At 40.4% G+C, this 22,359-nt stretch overlaps 1 protein-coding gene across 2 annotated transcripts in view; it reads left to right on the top strand.

Annotated features, from left to right (window-relative positions):
• Positions 1-22,359, top strand: part of Tpst (tyrosylprotein sulfotransferase) — a 182,500-nt gene that overhangs the window by 149,718 nt on the left and 10,423 nt on the right. For both annotated transcript variants that reach the window (XM_071999803.1, XM_071999802.1), the window contains one exon: positions 21,933-22,252. In XM_071999803.1, coding sequence (XP_071855904.1) covers positions 22,109-22,252 — 144 coding nt within the window. In that variant the 5' untranslated portion in view covers positions 21,933-22,108. The remainder of the gene's footprint in view (positions 1-21,932; positions 22,253-22,359) is intronic.

A 22,359-nucleotide genomic window follows, 5' to 3' on the forward strand; every position in this document is an offset into this window, starting at 1 on the left:
TCTTTGCTGAACCTGAAAGTAAACGTTCGATGATTTTCAAAGCGGCGCGCATAATTTCACGCTGCTGGCTTTCAGGCAAATAGTCTAGCCAGAATTTCGCAAACTTCCGTCGATCCGAACAACGTGCAACGTCCTACGGTCTCGAAATTCGAAAAGCTCACGTGTACCGAATGCTTACGTGATTACAGTTCCCTGAGACTCGTCTCGCAATATCGGTTAGCTAATACACGCGTACAACACCCGCGATTAGTTCAATTATTCTAACAAATAGACTTTTGACGTTTAATGAAACGACGACGATGGAATTTCTTACAGACAAGCAGCTCGGGAAATATCGAACATCCAATTAATATATTCGATACTCGACGAGATAGTCGGTCGAAATAAAACGTGCAGTTTCAATGGCACCTTTGAGTTTTAAATTACTGCCGCTGGTTCGTCCCTCTAATTAAGTTACACTCGACTCGACGCGGTGTTTAATACGATATTGAAAATGAAATATTCGAAATTTCATAAACCCGAAAGAAAGGCCTTTGTAATTTCGTTCAATTCGTTTGTAGAAAACAATATCTCCAAGCACGATGGTCCACGAACGTATTTGAACGCTTACAGAAACTTTTTCTGTGTATGTCATGTACGTTGTAGGAAACATTTTGAAATTTCATCAGCAAATGAGTCACGACTATCGTGATTATATTGGCGACATTTGGAAACAATCTAAAAATGTAATATAAAAGTTACTGCTACATCGGCCGACTCTCTACCTAAACCAGGCCACATACCGCGGGCAGACTGGCAACCAGATGTCCGCACATCCTCACGGCGTACCCTCAATAGCCTTCAGGATCCATCATAAATCTTAGCAAATTCTAACTAAGGTCCTTCAGACCGAGCAAACGTCTCTTTAGGAATTCATTTTCTAACAGTTTATCGTTTACTACGGGAAGATTCGGGAAAGTTAGTTCTCTCACGTATGATGCTCCCCACTCGCCAATTTCTTTCAGGGACAGTTAGCCCCTTCCTCGCCCACCAACCTCGAAAATTAACCAATTACCAACGAAACCTATTTCCCTCGCTATCATAGCGAAACCCCGTCTTTAACGAATCAGCTCGTCTCGTGTCCGTGGATCCACCCATCACAAGTTTTCCTCCGCAGCATCATTTTCATAGAGGGTCAGTTGCTCTTCCGTTTTCGACTTTTCACCATTCGAACTTGCGTTATTCTACTCGAACTTAGAAATTACAATTACTTTCTATCAACTCATATTTAGTTTGTACATCAGCTGTTATAATAAACTGGAACTAATAACTTGTCATATCAGTGTCATAATCAATTTAATTATCTTTGTTATCCTAACCGAAATAGGGGATCGGACATATCGCGGCGACGATTATCTAATCGTAACGGGAATTTACAATTTCTCGTGAACGCGTCTCTCCGCGAGTGAACGAAACGGTTACAATACATTTATTGCAAACATAGTTTTCGTAAAGATGGCTAAAATGTTTGAACTGTTGAATTATTAATTATATTAATAAACCACAATATTTATCGAGGCCATATCCGATACTAATTATATGCTTAACACGGTTTTTCATGCTGTATATCATTTTTTCATTTACTGCTAAACGCGTGTTTCCAATAAAAATCTTCTACCTATACACATTTTCAAATTTTATCGATATCATCGCATTAATCGTGTGTCACCGCAGTGTTAATGAAACGTCAGAAAGTTTCATATAACGTGTGTATTCGTACAAATTTTCTCTGGTAAATGTTCGAATATTTTCGTGAAACGTTTGAATATTTGCAAAACACTGACGTTCCGGATAAAACTGTAGATCGAACAAGAATTGATACGTCGTATTATAGCAGGAACGAATTTCGTCGAGCATTGTCGAGAACAGCAGCGTCGAAAAAAGACTGACGTTGAACGACACGTGGAAAATTCGTCGTAGGATTCAGTTGCTGCCCGTGTTTTCGACGATTTTGATAACTCGATACGGTGAAAACGACGTTCGAATATCACAAACGACTGACGGATGTTCTAATTACTCGCTGCTTCGTACAACGTCCCCTGTTTTCTTTTTCCTGTCCCCTACCTTTTTTCTCGCTCTTTCTCTTCCTTTTTATTTTATTCGAAACAACCGGATCGACAGGGTGGTACAAAGCGACGAACTGCGTCAAACCTCGGTAGGACGAAAGGGAACACGCGTTGCTGACCTAAAATGATACGAGAAAAAGAAAATCGACAGCCGATATCTGCGGCACGCTGTATTGAAAAATTGAGCCGATCTCGGTCCAGCCAACACGCTCTCGCCCTATTCTATTTCCCTACGCGTTCAAATAATCCTCACACTTTGCGGATATTTCGGTAGCAGTCAAGATAAGTATTATTATCATTATCATCGTGATTATATTCGCGATCAAACCGAATACTCGTTCGCGAAGATCGATTTTAGTTTTACTCGTAAGAAGGTAAATTAAGAGGCGTCGCGATTTAATCGCATCTTTAGTAAACTTATTAATATATCGGACTATATTTATTTATCATATGAAATGGCAAATTAAATTGTATTTAATTTGATTCGCGCGAAATTTTAATTTTCATCTTGATCGATTGATCGTTTGCAATCCGAGCCGAATAATAATCCATGAAAACATTAATCGCGGCCAAAAGAGCTTTGTTGCTCGATTTCAGAACTTTTCTCTCGATATGTACTCATCTCTTCATAGGTCACGGTGCGTACGTAAAATCAGAGTTTTTTTTTCGACCGAACGCAAATTGTGCTCTCAATCCAACCATGTATTTGCTTTAATGTTCTTAACGCATACGTTTCATACACTCGTACAACCATTATAATCGTTACACATCGTTCGGAAAAAAGAGTCGAACTAGCCATTTTTGCGATTCGAGATTCCATACCGCCGCTCTCTTCTGCGATTCAATTACGTTAAAATGCTACTTCGACCGAATTTTATTTCATGTTCATTCGACACACTGTTGTCCATCCGAGTGGATTAAAAATGAGGAGTTTGTTCCGTAATTGTCCAAGTACTTTGTCAAAATTTATATAAGAACCGTGTACATTTCGGTTTTCTCGCTTGATCTCGTGTTCGGTTCAACGTGATAAAGATTGACGTAACGATAAATCTAAGAGAGAATATTCGCAAAAATGATATACGAAACGCTCGTGTTGCTTCGTTAAGTCGTGTACGATTTTTCTGTATTTCCTGGCAATCTTTTTTCAGATGTCAAACTCGTATTGGTTTTGTAGGAATTCTTATTTTTGAAAGAGCGAAAAACTGAAAGCATAAAACGCTACCAATACTAAATGAGGCTACCATTCAAGAACTAACACGGACCTGCAACATCCACGCGATATATTCTATCACCCGTACATTCTCCTTTTCTTCTATTTTATTCGTTTCATCCAACAAATATTTCGGCTCGAAAAATTAAAAATCGACGTGCGAGATTGATGCTTACTCGCGTTCGAATAACAAAGCGGATCAAAATTGACGAGCGGCAGTGTTTTGTACGTTAAGCGGTGCTCGATCTCGTCGACGTTTAAAAGAATCACAGTACTTGAAAACTTTTAATAGGCAATCATATAAAAAAAAGCACCGACCTTCAAGCTGTCACTCTCCCATTCTTCGAGACCTTTTAAACGAGTTCCAAGTTTTTCACAGCAATTTCCTTCTTTCTTTTTTCCTTTTTTTTTTTTTTTTTTGCAACGATGGTTCGTCGATCTCGCGTACGAGATTCGAGCGCGTTTCAAAAGCGTATTTCTGTGGTGTATTTCATGAAATTTCATCGGAGGAGAAGGAAAGAGCATGACAGTCGAGAAGATCGGTCCATCTCCGAAAATGTAAATGGGATGAGACCCGCTTGAAATTGATACAAACGTCGTTAGCCGTGCCGCTTTGAGCGAGAGTCACCCTTCTTTCTGCTTTTTAGATCGTGTTTTAACCTTTTGAAAATATAAAACGTACTCGTGACCTGCTATTTTTTATCTCGTTTTCTGTTTCTCCTCTCTTTTCCCTTCTTTCCTCTTTTCTTTTTCCCTTTTTTTCTTCTTTCACTTTTTGCAACGAGCGAGTCAAAAGCTACATCAGCTACATCAAATGACCTCGACGAAGAGTAATAAGGCTTCGGAAACGTTTTATTTTTTTAGGCGATTCACGGGAAAAACACGGACTATGTAAATTACTATCTCCCTCCTTTCTTTCCTGGAAGATTTGCTCTTGCGAATTTCATAGTGTAAATTGCGTCCGGGATATTTTGATGAACGTCAGTCGAATAATCGCGAGTACGAATCAGCTCGCTCTGAATGCGAGAAAATCTAAAAAAAAAAAAAGAAAAAAAAAAGGCGAATAAAAGACTAGGAACGTGTTCAAAAGAATTGTATTTCAACGGATCCGTTGTTATCGCTAGCAGGAGAATGAATATGCACTTCAATCAATTATTCGTACGAAGATTGATCGGCATTTTTATAAATTAAGCTTACGTCGGAACAGGAATTCAGAGCAGGAAAGTTTCGTCATTAACGGTATAATAAATGACAAGACTTTTTAGCATTTTTAGTCAGTGATCTGAAAGAGGGAAGAAAAAAGATCTTTCGATCGTTAAAAGCCGCAACTGCTGACGCGATCGTCAGCTCTGGCGCATATATTAATCACGAAGAACGATCGTTAGCCTTGGAATTTGCATAATTTCAAATACCCGCTCGGGAAACGATCGATTTTCCACCGTCGAGCCTTAATGCACCATTGGAATGTGCTGAATACCAATTTTGTACAGCGTCGCTCTATGAAACGTGCCTTATACACCTCCCATAGAAAAAAGAAGTTAAGTACGTAAATGAAATACGTATCAAGGCTCGTCGAACGTCGAAAACGAATGAAATTTCTACGACGAATCGTATGAAACAAGCTCGATTCCTCCCACGCAGGGACGACGTGTTTGAAACGCGATTTTTACAGCTACGACACATAGCGGGACAAACAACAGAATATTTAATCGGGGCTTCGAATTTGCGATCGCAATTGCATTTCATTAACGGGAAACGCTGTAATTTTATTTCGTCTCGTTCTCCTGATTTATCCTGCGACTTTAATACCTGGTTTCCATGGGGATTTCCCGACGACCGATTTCATTATTGCTCGTTAATGACATTACACAGCCGTTTTTAACTTCCGTCGAATCACTAAAAAATCCTGGGAATTCGCATAATTTCGCGCGACGACCGTCGTCCGATCGATTCCGCGCTGATGAACTTCAACGTGCTCGCGTGATATCGGCAAACAATCGCGCGACATTAATTTTTCCTTGTCCAAAATTTCGCTCCACCGATTTTTTTGTGGTTCCTCCTTCAAATGGAAGAAAGAATCGTATTTGTTATAGCACTTGTATAACGATCGATTAAACCAAAGTATATTAAATTTCCTTTCGTGTAGCAGTACTTTCGTATGACTAACAAAAATTTGATACCATGAAAATGAAACGTAGAAACTGAGGAGAAAACGTGTGAGTGGAAAATAAGGCAAATACTGGGAATGCTTTTTATAGCTAGCAACCATTGCAAATGATTAAGAGTGAGCGGTGAGCGAAAAAGCAGACAATATTTGGCTAAAGAATCGCATATATAAATTACGACGTTAATACAACATCGTAGAACTAATACGAAGGCTTGTAATTTAAATCCCACTTACTCGAAGCCGCGATTCCTCCGCGTATCTCGCCTCGCATTACGAATTCTCTAGCGGCAAGAGAGCTATTACGCCGTAGAGGGTGGGAGTAATTGAAACGAAAGATACAGGGTCACTGTATTCGAAATGGATTTCGATTCCCTGGGTGGCAGGCGATTCTCGCGATACGTAGCGCAAGTGTGGCAAAGAAGGAGGAGACGTGAGTTGTAATTCTTAAAGAAAATCATCGAACGAAGCGAATGCTTCGAGCAAGCAACTTAGATAACGAATAATAGAATCACCACGAGAAGAAGATACATTCTTCTCGTTCAGGATATTAGAAACGTGCGTGGATTGCAAACGGACAGGTCAATGACAAGAACCGGAAATAGGTACGGATGCCCGATAGCCGAGTGGAGTTTCTCTGGGCTTGGAGTGGACAGAGACGGGAAAAAAAGGAGATTTAACGGTCGAAGGAACTCGAACGGCCAAATGGAACAGAGGTGGAGACTGTGTAGGGGTTGAAAACCACCCCCTGTTCGTTCTGGCTTTCGAAATTGAACGCGCAAGTCTGCTTGACCGTACAGAACACCGCATCGCGACACGGAGAAATAGGGAATAACCATCCGTTTTATACCGGTGCGATCGCGTGAAATCAATTTTATGCCGGACTGGGGCTGGACCGTTGATTGACATTTGGATAAAAACAAAATGCCGGAGATGCTTGATTTTCAATCGATGTTTCCATCGGCGAATAGCAATTTTGTTTTTTCATAAGAGAAATAAATGAGTTTCCAGGGAAATTTACAAATTCCATGTTGATAATTTGTAATTTGTAAAGTCTCTCTCCTAACGCTAATTCGATCGTGTAAGACGATGCGGGGCTGTAAATTTGAACAGCGCGATTAAATGGTAAATCGTGGATAGAAGGTAAGATAATTATTTAAGAAGCAATGTAAAATATTCCTACATGCGCTGTTGAGCCCGGAATCTGAACGTTTTCGATATAAATTACCCAAGCAGGAGATGTGAAAAATTGAGGACAGATAACATCAATGTTGGTACGTGACTAAAATAAACCGCTCGCGCCATATTCGAACACCTGCAATTTTAATACCGTCGCTGGAAACTGGATCGACGATAAATTCATATAATCCGTATATAAACATATTTTTGTCACTGTCCCTCGCATCTAGCACGTTTTTGTCGACTCGCAGCGACGCTTATTCCTTCGAAGATGAATACCCTCGTTCGCTCGTCGCGGCGGTTTCCCTGGTAATTTTAATTGCACGCTTCGAAACAAATATTGACCGGGAAAAAATAATCCTCGAGATTGGTAAATAAACTCGATTGTCGTTTTTATCGGTATTTCACTCACCTCCGATCGCATCTACATGAAACTTACATTCGTTACGAATAATCTCGTAGCGTTCCCATGACACCTCGTAATTCCTATTTGCCTATCCTTTGCCAACAGCATTTCGTAAATAAGTAAATAAATCAGAAAAATGAATGCAAATGAATAGATCGAGAAAGATGAACAAATAAATCAAACATAAGAAATGTACACAATAAGAGTACTGTAATACTTTGATCTAGTGTGTGTTGCATAAAGCGAACCGCCTCAATCCTTTAATAAATCTTATCTTCAAAAAGCGATTCTAAAGGTCCAGCACCTCGTATACGGGATTACAGAGGAATAAAAAGTACTCTTTCCTACAGGATTTTATTCTCCATACTTTCAAGGCAGAAATTGATATATCTGTTCCCCTGCTATCCCTCGAATATATCTCTCCACTTTCAACCACGTGCCTATTCTCAAAACATTCTGTCTTACTCGAAACCAACAGCTTCTCGCGAACAAACGAGATTCTACTTTTGCCTCTGATCCTTTCATAAACGTCTCAAACAACGTTTACACAACTTACGTAACACTCTCGAAAAGGGCACGTATTTTCTACGCTTGGCTACGGTGTATAGCGACAATTTCGTTTCACTCGCGGAAGATAGTGTTTGCCACCGCGTTTCCCCAACTTCCATATATTTGTCAAAGGTCAATCCTTATTATCCGTAAAACACTCTGTCAGCTATATTACGGTATATTCGTTCTTAACTTGCCCTTAAATTTGTGTCTATAATTTCTTTTCTCTTCTGCACGTAATATATATATATATATCATTTTCTCTCGCGTTATTTCTCTCATAGCATTATCACGTTATCTTTCTTACGTGCGACGCATCGTATCTTTATGAAAAAGCATATATAGTAAATACGATACAACGAAACGTAATTCATATTTTCGCTCATTCTACGGCGCGCTACGGTTCGTCTGTATTATCGTGGAAAAGAGGTCGGCTTGCGAGCTGACCTCGTAAAAGCTATGAAACCAGAACCATCTTAATAATGATAAAAGTAATAATAATCGTAATCGCGACGGAAGACAATAATCCGTGGTGAGCTTAAGGCGCAACGAAATTGTCGGCAATAAAAGCTTAGCACTCCATCGATGCTGCTCGTTCTCTGTGGTTAAGCTCGACAAAGTCGAGTTTGGTCGGCTACGTTTCAGCCCTCTGGCCGCCGCCACGGAACAGACGAGTCTGCCTCCGGGAAAAGACCCGGAATATGGACGAAAAGAGGAGAGCGAATAGAGTGGAAACCCGGTTATCCCGTTGGAATTCCAATTTGTTGGGCGCGCCGCGTGTATTTTCGCGCGGGGGAAAGAAACCAGCCGTAGGCGAGGAGATGAAGCGTATTGTCCGGCGGATGAGGTCGGCAAAGACAGAAAAACGGGACAGGGAATCGCCTCTTTGAATCCACGGCATCGTCGAATCTGTCGCATCGTTTACGTTCGATGGCTATTATCATCGTTTATCCGTCGATGTTGTGGCCGTGCGCGACGTACTTCTATGTTTCTGAAGATAACGTTATTTTTATATTAAACACGCCAGATTTTACGAATACGTAATAGTTTTTTATTATATTACACTTTTTTGTTCTAGCAAAGTTTTACCGCGGCGCAATTAACGTTACGAAGCGATTTATGTTTAACTCTAAATTTCAATGTTCACGACGATTTTTCCGTAGATTTAATATTCGTATTTATCAAAGGTTCGTTATTCAGAGTTTCATACATGACTGACTATATTTCATTGACGATTTACAACAATAAGGCCTTCGATGGTCGTATAATGCGTAACGTGTCAATAACAAGCGAAGCATCGCACAGCCGTGTGGCAAATACTACCCGTAGAGGATTTGAAGGCTCGCAGCGCAAGTAACTTGTAATTTTACGTTAATCACGGTATTGTGCAAGCTCGTTTACGTATTACCATGTATAATTGCTTTCGTTGAACGCTTCGTTCTACCGAATTACTAACTGAATCAGATTATCATGCTAGGTAACGGCTCGCAAAGCGATCGACACCGAATTCACTAACCTGAATAATCCGCTTTCTAATGGGATCCTTCTCCTCTGTGAATGAAATAAAACGTCGATAATACATCGATGGGAAAACGAGGCGAGGGAAAATATTTTCAATCTTTATCTTTCGTTATGCTATTAACTGTTAACGTTATTTGATGTCGGTGGATACAAAGAAACGCGTGTATAAATTGTAAGGTATTGTGAATATTAAAGTACAAAGTGTGGAATACAATGTAAGCTGGTCCAGATCAGCACGCTGGCAATGTTACCCTGAGACTAAAAGAACCCTGAAACCAACGTCGCACATGTATGGTCTGTCCTCGACGCATTCTTTTGTCTATGCGCTGTCGATGGCTTCGGTGCTTGAGAAAACCGAAGACCAGATATAGAGTTTTCTTAGAAGTGGCGATCACTTCAACATTAACAAAAATCACGAGACATTCGCAGTTATCTACAAGGTAGTCCAAAGATACTACAACATTTTTTTATGAAAGGAGGAACAAAAGCGAAGCCACGTTTCACGGTGATGCAGAAAAATGGCAGGAGTGGAGCGAGTGCGGCCGCTGTAACTGATGCAAATGACCCGCTTGCACGACAAAAAGATAGACGAACAATGTCATTCGTGTCAGCTCTTCTGCCGTTGTACGTCACTTTCACGTACTGGCGCATTATCATTTCAGTCCTAGCGGCGATAGATATCGCGACCTGTTCGACCACCGTTAATAACTTTGTAAATTTCTACATGGACTGACAGATGGAAAGAAAAAAAATTTTGTTGAATTTTGTTGAAATATGTCAGAAAAATTATACACCGGGTACAGAGTACCGACTGCACTGGCTGTTACTAGATTTCGTTACGATATTAATGAAACCTGAAAACATTTCGTATAGTATATTCACAAGACTCGTAGTATTCCGTTAGATTCGCGAGCCTGTGTATATTCGCGTTACGAGAAGTCTTTCGAGTTTCGTAAACGAGAAAGATAAGACGTTTTATCCCTTCCTTTTCCAATGAAGATTTTGCACGAACAGAGTTTTAAAAAGTCTCTCGCGTAAAAGTATCGCTAACGAGAATTCTCTTTCCTTCGACTCGATCCTCTTCTTTCTCGCCACTCTTTTCTCTGCCAAGCAAGCAAGTAAGTAGCAGTCTTCGAATCTCCTTTGAAATTCGCATAATCAAACGTTCAGTCAGCCAGATGCATCCGGTATGAGGAGGACTTTCATTTTACCCGATATGTCATGCAAAGAACAAGAAGGAAAAAGAACAAGAGACGTTTGAAAGGTTGACGAGGTGAAAACGAGGACGATGCTCCCGTTTTCGGCAAGCTGACGGTTCACGCGCAAAAAGATGCGTGTCACTGGATCAGACTTTGTTCTTATTGTCCTACGTCTTTCCCAGTACTATTTTTTCTTCTTTTTAGAGCTTAATACGTACACGGGCTGTGATAGGCAAGTTTTCTGGTACGACGTCCCGTTGGTACTTCGGCCCTTTTCTTTTTTCTCTTCTTTTTTTTGTCTCGTTGAAAGTTTACCTGGAAGATTAATACTAAAACTACACAGTTTTCTCTACGAGTTGCTTGAATCGGTGGTTTCGTCGTTTTACTTGGCGAAATTATCTGTTTCAGAAGAAACGAGCTTGGAAAGCTCATTGAGAAAAGAAGGTTCAGAGAGTCGAGCATTTGGCAGCGGAGTTGAAAACTGAAAGGCGACAAAGTTTCGCCACTAAGTTGGAAACTTTGAAACTGATATAAATGGCCGGTCGGTCACTCGGGCTAAGCGGTTTGCAATTTACTCGCGAAAAGTTCTTCCCCCCGTTTGCGGTAATAAACCGAATCGATTAGAGCTTCGCACGGGATGCAATATCGTTGAATGAAATCGCTGCTATATCACGATGGCAATGGCTATCTCCCTATTCCGACCGAATTTCCATTTCACAGAGACAGCCTGTCTTGTCCATCGAGGCTCGGTTTTCGAATTCCGTTTGACATCGCTGGCAAAATTCTAATAACAGAAGATATTCCTCCTTGCGCAGTAGATTAAAACACGAAGTAACGATACAATTAGAAGCGGCACTATAGATAATTTTGCTACGAAGATTGAAAGATGACAGTATAATGCTGTTCTAATCAGACCCTTGATAAGAAAAAAAAGAGAAACAATAGAAAGTTATTGAAAAGAAACTTGGTTCGTTCGAAGAAAGTTGTGTAAAGGCGTTGAAAGAAGAAAAGCAGCAATAAAGAAACAGCTTGGAAACAATCTAGCGAGAATTTCAGAATAAAAATGAAAATAACATAAGCTTACTAGAAAAGAAATTCCACTGAAATAAAGACGGTGTAGGAATAAAAAGCACTAGAAGTACAACATACATAAAGAACAGGCATCATAAAGAAGATAGAAAATATCACGTTAGGAAAAGAAACAAAGTTCTTCTAAGTAGAAATACGATGTCTGTAAAGATCAACAGGCTTTACAATTTCTAGGATATCCTAAATGGACTACGTGAAACTTGGAGACGAAGGCTTTAAGCGAAGCACAGTCGAATTACAGAATCGTTTATGTGGAAGTATGATAATACACGAACTGTAGACGATGCCTGATGAATGTTTCGTACAAAAAAACTTGACTCGCAAAAATTCGAAACGCAACAGCCGTTAAACTTTTCAAGAGTGAACAATCCAAACAGCTTGATGAATAAAAAAGGCAATTTTCATGTTATACGGTCGGGTGGATTTTTATGTCGAACATTTCCACGTAAGCTTTTTAATTACACGTTTTTTCGACGCGTTATCGCTACGATGAGTGTTTCTCTGAAAGGTATTTACCGTTCGTTGGAATTGAAAAAAAGTGGATCGTTTACATCCCCACCATTTTACAGATCAAATACGTAGTCGAACGGTGTTTCGACGATGCACGGTTTGTCGACGAAATTTTAATCGAACCATACATTTCCGTCGGTAATTTCGAACAAAGTTACGGCCGATCGCGCATATCGTGTCATCCTTCCTCTTTCCAAAAACCAAAAAAAAATATCCCCCAAAAACAACAACGACGAAAAAATCGGCAGTACATCGCGACTAAAATAGCAGATTCGCGACATACCACCAACGGCGTATAAGCAACCCTGTGCTCCGTTATTTATCCAGCGAGTATTTCAAAAATGTCTCGCGTTTTATTTACCATCTCACATTGATCAAAACTGTCTGCCGTGTTTTGACAAAAAAAAAAGAAAATAATGCAAATGGCACAAAACAGAAGGGCGAAACGAGCGTACGAGCGAAATATAAACGCGTCATAAAGTTGCAGTCTGATCTCGCGCGAAAAAAGGGCAGTTCACACTTTTTATCGTGCCTATCCCTTTTTTCTTTCTCGTTGACTGGAACGAGGTTTTATTCCGACCGGGTATAGCTGCCTCGAAATTAAATTCGAGAAAAGTATTTAACTTTCGATCAGATGCGGCTTCCCGATTGGCGTAGCCGAAACAAAAGGGTCCCGAGAGCCAGCTAGTTTCGACCATTTGTTTCAATTACATAACATGCTCGAGACACTCGCTCGTGATTTGCCGTTCCGTAATGCCATTTACTGGTCATCGCTGAATTATGGTTTCCCAACAGCCCCATATATATCCTATCAGATCCCTATAGGCTCGTTTTCGAGATACGATTACAGTTTTAAAACAAATTCGACAGTTATCGTAATCCTCGCCGATCCGGTTGGGATAAAAATGCACGTTGCGTGGAACGTGTTTCACGCGCGGTTTCAACAACGAAAATCCGATTGCGTCGAACAATCGAACGCTATGCTTTTTTCTTTCGCAGAAAAACGAACAGATCAGGATTTCGCGCGCGAACCCATCCCATTACCGATTATCGTAAAGCTGCTAATTGAATGTTATTCAATATATCCGCGAGTTCCTGCATACCGATATTCCGTTTTATTTCTGCTATTGTGGCGACTTTGAGTTCGACGCTTTTATAGAGTGGATCTCATGATACTTTCATAAGTATTGGAACGTTTACCACAAATCTTTTATTCGTATGTTGCGTATGTTTTATAAAACATTTTATGAGAAATTTCATTAGTATTGTAACGAGACTGTAGAAAATTATTAAAAATATTGTCTAACGTGAATTTGTTTGACGCTTCTGTGTAATGAGATAGAAATACGTGGTACGATCTCATCGTAGGAATATAATGTATTTGATATTCAAATCTTGCGCACTGCGAATAACATCCAGCATTCCTATTTATACAATTAATTTCCACATCATAGACACGATGCTCATGAGATACCGCGTATAGTGCAGAATCGAATTAATATAAAGTTCGTTTCATTTAATACGATATAATTGCATTTAACAGTAATTACAATTTAATCTATAAATCTAAATCCTTAATATTTTACCATTCAGGTTGCACATACTGCACTGCATACTAAATAACTAAATGAACATAACCGAAATAATATTCTTCGAAATATTCTTCAACTATATCTATACATTGCTGTATATATATTTCGGTTCTTCAAACCGATACTCCAGTTGATCTTTGGTAGTATCTATTTATCGTTGATAGTATCTAACTCTGCTGCATTCGTCGAAACGGTATCATTCTCGCTAAATATGGTTTCATTATTTAATATCGAAAGCAGTCGTCCCACCGGCAAACCGACGCGAAACGGGATCAAATGAAAAGTGCTAATTAAGCGGTATCGGTGCTGCGCACTGAAACAGCATTTTTAGATTATCCGTTCTCCGTGACGTCCATTTGCCGTAATCATTACAAACGCGATCAAACGCAAAGCAACGAGGCTGAGCTGCGCGTTATCCGCGTCCCTGTTCCCAGACTACAGTTTTTCCCAATGCACGCGTATTAAAGACGAGGCATCGGCGGATCGGTGAAATAGGGTGAATCCGTCGTCGGATGAACGACACACGGCCATGCATATTGCGACTGGTAATATACGCGCATCGGCCTCGTTTCTACCTGAAAGCGCACTGCTGTTTGCACGGCCGCTGCATTATACGTGTGAGTGCACGCGGACTTCGGCGATTAATTAGATTGCTGCTAACGCGGTGCATCAACGAATTGTACACAATCAGAGAAAGAGAAAGAGAACCTGATCCGCACCTTCATTCCTGTACGTTTTCTCTGTACTTCTTGCTCCCGATGTCGATTTTCAGCTACTTTCCTCGACCGTCTACATACACGCATGATACATTCATACACATTCTCGTTCATAAGTATAGAAACGCCAGGTGTATCTTGTCGATAATTTAGTAATTAAAATTAATGAAATTTTAAGACAGGAATTAAAATCGATTATTCATTTTTAACTCGGTGATTATAGAAGAATGTGGGTAAAGGATTGCCCAGTTAACGGTATTTTTGCACGCTAATTTCAAACACTTGATCCTTTCACGCATCTATAACGCTCAAAACTCAAAATCTTACCTTAAATTTCCACCCCCGAATTATTCACCCTCGTACAATACAATATATCATGCTTCGGATTATTTTCAAATAAAATTCTTTTCCGATTTTCACGACCATCCTAATGTTTTCCCGTTTTCCTTTTTATCTATTGTGATATTCTTGTTGAACCGTTCCCGTGCACTCGAGTTCGACTTTTACGGAAGTTGTACCGTCTGTTTCCACAAAATTCCCCGCAACTCCTATTTCCACGGGCTCTGAACTTCGATTACCGTCTCAAGATGTTCCCCTTTGTTTCTGTATTTCGATTTCTATTAGTATTACGTCTCTGCACCTGTCTTCCGGCGGCAACCGTTCTCTCGCGCGTTGCGCACTTCGAATTCCATTTCTCTGTCCCGTTCCTTCTGTTTCCGCAATTCTCGGCACCGATGCCGGAATCTCAATTGCCGGGACGAGAATGGTAAAGGAAACATATTAACGCGGACGATGTAATTACTGTGACTTTTCGAGCGCCCTCTTTGCTCCGCGAATCTACGATCAGCTCGTTTCTTTGAGGGGAAATACCTCTTCGTGGCGTCTCTTCGTTACTTTGAAAATTCGTGAAAGCTCATATCCCTCGTGTATTTATTCGAAATTCATCTCGTTTATTCACAGAACTTATGCATTTGCGCCAACGTTACCTTTCGCTCGATACAGACCAAATTTTCATTCGTTGATACGTAATCCGAAACGTTGATACACCGTAAATAGAATAAAAACATTTTTACAATAAAAAATTGATGGCAGATGCAAGAACAATATAGTAATATGCAATTATTGAGGAGGGATCGTTATCGTAAGCATTTCCCTCCATAATTCAACGGTAACTATTGGTCCGAACGAAATACGATTAAACACGAGGAAAATCAGAGTATTACGATTGAGAGAACAATTAAGGTGACAAAGGATTAGTCGATGAAAGCAATTAAGGATTCTCCTCGCCCAGAAACGGTCAAAAACCTACTTCCATCGAATTTAATCCACGAATGTTTCTCGGGAGTTCTTTGTTTCGTAGAAAAAAGGACGAAGAATGAAAAGAAAGAGTAATTTCAAGTAAAATCTGTGTCACGCGACGTGCTTAGCGTTAAATCAGACGATTGCATAGTTATTTGAAAGGTTGGCGGACGAAACGTCGTCGTGTCTTGCGAAATAGGTATTACGATTCTAACGCTATTAATTAAAGGGACGATACAACGCTGATAAGAAAGAAACTCATAATTATTCGCGAGCCGACGCTTTAATAAACTTATGCTCGCAGCCTGTAATCATAATTAGTCAAAGCACAGCTACGTGTTTCTTGTAACAAACGCGTGTAGCACGGCATTTAAGTTCAACACAATTCGCAAGTAGGTAACTCGTGCGCACGTGTGTCAACATCTCGTTTCCGCTTTTCCATGGGTATTTAAAAATTTGCCAACTCTCGCGGCAAGTTTCTGCAATTTCCACTATCCAGAGATTCTCGGATAAAATTCTCTTGATGTACCAGGTTCGATAAGATAGGATTATCTGTGTCGAAAGGATATTTAAATCCAGCTAAGTAATTTCCCTCGTAATTAAGTAAATTCGATTATGAATTTTGTAATGCCTCTTGGTTAGATCTAAAGTACACAGAATTTTCTCATTCTCCCGTTATTATATTAAAGACTAACGGTGTCCCGTGATATACTAATGGTATCTCAAGTTTGATTATTCTATACAAAGTTCAAAATTGAATCTTGAAACGTTCGAGCTAAGTTGGATAATTCTACTATATCGTTAAACTTGAAATTCAACGACAAAGGATCTAATCAATGATATGCTTTGTGAAAAAAGATGCCTCTCTGGTTAAGCGTAGAATTTGAACGCGTATCGCTTTGAAGGTTTTCGAGTAAGGGAATCGATAGATATGATTTCCTTGGAAACGAGACAGGCTCTCTGATGGAATCGATTCGTTCTCGTTAGCGGCGGTTAAACGACCGTCGATTGGAATATCGGCTTAAAGTTGCTCAGTACCAAACTTCTTTCATTAAACTTGCGAGAATTCACATCCGCTCGTTCAACCCTGTAAGGAAATCCCTTCGGATCACACAAAGCGACACGGAAGTTCGAAAATTCGCCCCAAACCGCGACAAATTTAAATAGCGAGGCAAACGAGCCGTATCATTATCCGGTCGTCGCTGGCCCTTCTGGTGACATTATAAATTTGAACGCGACCAAAGGCCACGAGAGACCGATGGAATCCAATTACGAACCTGCTAACGAAATTATTGCAAGAGGGATTAACGCCACAAACGTGTGCCAAGGTGTGAACTCTTCGTGTAAACGTTTCTCATGGAAAAGTCGCCGGATCGTCGACACGCTGGCAAGTGTTATTTTTTCTACTCGACGTCGCGTCTTACGCTCTTTTATCCGGCAACTGTGTACATGTTTTCTTTCGCTTCCAAACTGTTATGGCTGAAATCGAAGCTTTAGCCGAAGTATAAAGTTGTTGGCTGCGAGCCCAAGCTCCTTTTAGGCGGCTCGTAACACGACTGAATTATACCAACTCTACCTCTGGCTCTCGAGAGAGACGCGTCATCTCTTGCGACTTAGTTTCTCGAACCGCGACTCATACCACGATCCATCGAGGTTAACGTGTTCCATGACGCGTCGATTATCGATACCACGTGTCGAAGCTTATGTTTAAACTTACGTTTTATGGAAAAATAAAATTACCACATACCTTTCCATTCCTAATGCATTTTAACGAATTTCCTTCCACATACTTTGTGCATAAAACTGATTTTCTCATTTTGAATACTTCGCTCTTTATTTTCCACTCTTTTCCACTTTTTCTAAGCAATAATTTTCGACAAAATTTATGCAGGTAATACATTTCTATGTATTAACGATTAACGCTACATGTCATCCGTATCGTCGTCGCTAGCTGCATGAGTGTGCAAGATAAAGACGATAAGTAAGATTACATTAAGAAAATTATAATTTTATAAAGTAAAGACAGTCGTGTATATTGCAATATTTTATAGACTAAGCCTTTTGTTGGCGATATAATAACTTTTTAAATTCTCTAACCATTAGACGATATCATTCATCCAACAAGTATAACGAGCATGCTATGTACGTCACAAAATCTTCCAGAGAATGATAACGCGCTTTTCTAGAGAAAATAGAACAGGTCCAAGTAATTATATTTTATGCTTCGTGGTCTCGGACACTCGATCCAGTTTTTTCTTCGTTCAACGGTTTATTCCATCGGAATATCGGATCAACGATCCGCGGCATCGAAGTTCTTTCATTAAACTTGAGAGGATTCAGTCGCCTCCGTAGATCCCCCGAGGGAATAACGCGTCGAAGGATCGATAAAGTTACCGGTGCCGAGACAAAGAACGGTTTATGGTGCGCATAATTTCCAACCCTCGATCCTCTCTCTTCGGTCAAGCCTCGATTTCTCACGAAATCGCATGCACATCGCGAACTTTGCCGCTTATCCGTGGCACGCGAATTTTTTCTTCTGTCCGACACGTGTTTCCCGAGCTGTCTCAAATTTTTGCGTATCCTGCCACATGTAGCATAGTATTCTCACCTACGATCATAGTGAAATGTTCGTGCGATCGCTTTGACGCGAAATTGGTCGACGAAATTTGGAACGTTTCCAATTTGAACCGACCAAGCTGAAAGGAAATTCGTAGGGGAAAATAATGAGAATTCGAAGCGACTATATGGAAAATACAGAGGCTCGCAAAATTCGAATATTTAACGCGAGAAATTTTTATAAATGTGTTATAAATGTGTGTGATTTTCAGCGATTTTCTTGGGACAGAAAGCGACGCAATTTTGAAATAAAAACGCGGTGCAATTAATAGAAACGGCAAACGGAACTTCGATGGTAGATATTTCTAATAATCACACAACGATTGATTATATTTTTGCTCGAATGGGCTCGCATCGTGCACTTCCCGATACCTAGAATTTCCGTAAAAAGCTGGTTGACATAAAGTGGTTCCAATTGGAAATTATTGCGTGCTGCTCGCGACTATTGCGTTATCGATAATCAGAAATCGGTTCTATCCGTTATTTCCGAGAAGGAAGAAGAACCGGTGAAAAATCTCGGTCAGGCGGAAAATGAATTTATCATCGTTATACATCTATGAAAACGAATAGGATTTACATTATCGAATCAGCCTAGAAAATTACGATTAACGATGCGACATTGATATAAACGCAAATGCTGTATGGAAGAGTACAAAGCTCAGTTTAATTAACAATAGCACGACTGGTCCACAGGAGGACAATCGGAACTCGCACAGTGGACTCTGTGGAGTGTGCAAAAGCGTGCAATCATAAAGGCAACGACCAATAGGGGCGTGTAACACGGGGAGAAATGCAGTTGTCGTTCAACGCCAGGGCGAAAAGCAACAATATGTCTAAGTGCCAACAGCCAAGCGCTATCGTAAACATCGATCTGCCAACGTCCAGCGGTTCCCCTCCTGATATCAATTTTCCACCAACGATTCGCTGTCGTAGACAAATGTCGAATTTAAGAAACCTACCAAAACGAACAGCCTCCATATGGGTCGCACTTATGCAAAAGTTACATACATGCTTGAGAAAGCTTTGCAAAGTGTGTAAAGAAATTAATCAAACTAATACTGTTCGTATTAAAAATTACTCGTCGATAATAATCAGGCAAATGCGAAGATTTAGAAATGTGACTATTGGAGAAAGAAGATAAAATTGATTCGTTTTCCCTTCATTCACGTTAGGAATACCAGGATTTCTTTTCTCTCGTGTTTGTCTTATAGATACCTACACTTGTGTAAAGACAATTGCTGAAGAATTATACAGAGAAGATAAACGACGATAGCGACGTCACTTGAAAGGTAAAGTGGACATCGAAGGAGGGAAGACAAGAATTGATAATGTAATCAGCCTCATTTTTTGGCGCAATTATTTCAACGAATTCAGCGGCGGGTACCACGTGAGAATACGCCTCACGTTCATGGATATTAAAGGTGGCATAAATAAGAAAGTAAGAAACGAGGGCCAGCCTCAATTGCGTTTCTACGAACGATGAAAAGGGGGAAAAAAATTTGAGTGGTCGCCGGAACGAATGCAACAACATAACGAAACGAGCCCTTAGGCAACCAGGGCTTGAACTTTCACCATGCTCTCACTAATTGAACGCTCTACCGGTAGCGAATTGCAAACAAAGAAACGCTTAAATTAAGACTAACAGGCAAAAGCTTTTACGACAACCATTAATATGGCATGTTAATCGAATAATGTTGTCAAATAGAAACGCTCGTATCATTTGTAATTCAAATATTAAAGAAAATTTTCGTTTACTATGAAAGTATTAAACAAAAAGCTTTGGCTCTACGAACACAAGACGGTGCTGATAACTTTTCTGTACTTTTCAATTTAGATCAATGACCGATCAATGTGGCTCCTGAATGATTCATATGTCAATAAGTGAAACTAACTTACGTAAGATACAAATTTATACGAATTTCCACGCATAAGTATACACGCTGACGCACAAATATAGACGTGTATTTTGTAGAAAAAAATACAACGTAAAACTATAATTAATCGTGCGGTAGAATAAATAAATTATAAAGCGTAATGATCGATTACCGCGTCCCAAAATTCGCAGAAAATTCAGAAATTCGAATTTTCAAACTCGAACGAAATCTTAATATCGTGATTCACGAAAACAACTGAAAAATCTTCGTATACTATCAGTGCAAACGGTTGGTGACAGAAGTGTACCTATTTGAAGAGGGTTTATTACTCGTCTCGATTCAATTCCACGGACAATAGAGAACCAGGCGTCGCAATGAAAGGCGTCCAATCCAGAAAACAATTGCTGTTGGTACAAGGAAACGAAGTGATGTTTTATTTGGGAGTGAGCGAGGAAAACTGGCGAGATTGAAGGTACAGCACGGCAGCGTTAGATTGGAAGGTAGCACGGAGCTAGCAATATGTGGCGATTGTCCTCATCTTTCATCGCGCGAGGAATGGTGGACCTGCAGGGCGAGAGAGGTCAAAGGCGAGGCGCGAAATGGAAAGCTCTCCTTGAAAGCTGTCGCCGGAAAATAGATACAGGTCGCTTATATACGACCCAGTTCCTCTTCCGTTTTCATCCCCCTTTTCTTTTTGATCCTTTGCTCGTTCTCTCTCTCTCTCTCTCTCTCTCTCTCTCTCTCTTTCTCGTTATTTCGTACTCTTTTCCTCTCTTTGGTCGTAGACTACGTTTCACGAATCACCGGTTGACCATCCGCTTCGATATGGGTCTTTCAAACTCCTATTTACTCTCTCAGTTTTTTCCTCTCTGAATGTTGCCTGGAATCACGCGAAACTGCATCGAGAAATAAAAACGTATCGACCAGTCTCCAAAGAATTGTTTCCCCTTGGGAGTTCCTTCTTCATAGCTCGTTCCAATTTCATTACTTATACATTACCTCGGGCTTATATCAAATAAACGCGACCACCTAACTTCCTAACGAAATTTGCAAGCTTATCTTCTGCAAGTATTGGAAACTCTTTAAGCACACAATACGATGTTATTAACAAGTTGCTCGTCGACAAGCACCACCGCTTGCAGGATCCTCCATCGAAAATTCTATTCTATCGTGGCCCCGTTTCTTTTTCTCCCTTTTTTGCTAGCTCGATCGATTCAGCACCGATGATTACGATGCTCACGCAGAATGAAATACAGGCGAGGACGGTTCCTATTTCTCCTGTATTTTTTCTCGTTTCTTTGGCTGTAAAATCTAAATGGACTTCGGTCGCGGGCTATTCGATAATGCACGAGATTTATCGTATTAATGCATCGCTGATTTCTAAGTAGAAGCAACGAAGGTCTCTGGCACCGTTAATAAATTATATCAAACAAAGCCGCGAAACGGAAGAGGAGCAGCTAAATCAAAAACGCTCGAGGAACCGCTCAAAGGCTCGAACTCGGCCGATGGCAGCGAGCCATCGAAATTAAAATTATGACGGCACGAACGAACTTCCACCTCCTCCGAGATAAATATTAGTCGGAAAACGTGACTACAATTTCCTCCAGCGGATTATTCGTCTTCGTGTATGATTTATACAAAGTAATCGCGGCAATTAAAATTTGTCATTCCGATTGAATTTATTAGACCCGCCATTGTTACCTAATCAAATTGTTTCAAGTACAGCGTTCGTCGTAATATTCGGTAAATGAAAGAAATACTTAGATTCCATTTTCCTAGTCGTATTCGTAAAAATATCAATTGTCGTAACTATCCACGATCTGTCGATCGCGTTAAACACCGTATTCGACTATTTCGCCTAACTTCGCTGTTACCTAATCAAATTTTCCCTTTGGTTGAACAGGTGCAATGAGCTAATGGCGTAACCGGGAACACGAGGCCCCGAAACCTTGGCCTCGAGTAACCCGCTGTAACCACCACACCGATCCAAACGATCGCATCGGCGCTCACTAACGTGCCGCCCAAAACACGTCCAAGTACGTGCACGCGAGTGACGTGGTCGTCGTTCGAAACGACGACATGTCGTTCTTGCTTAGTCGAGGCGGCCGTAAGGGGCCCATCATCTGCTTCGTCGGTCTTCTTCTGGTCTTCGCTCTTTATCAGCTAGGCATCATCTGCGGCTCCATGAAGTACGTGCCCACAGCGATGATGGTCGCCAAAGAGGTAAGTCTGTTCGCATTTTATATCCGCTAATTAGATCATGGTTACAACGAATACGTCTTGTATCGAACTGTTGTTCTCGTCATAGCTTACAATATAGATAAAAACTT

Source organism: Bombus fervidus, chromosome 3 (genome assembly GCF_041682495.2).
Source record: "Bombus fervidus isolate BK054 chromosome 3, iyBomFerv1, whole genome shotgun sequence".
In the NCBI taxonomy this organism is placed as follows: Eukaryota; Metazoa; Arthropoda; class Insecta; order Hymenoptera; family Apidae; genus Bombus; species Bombus fervidus.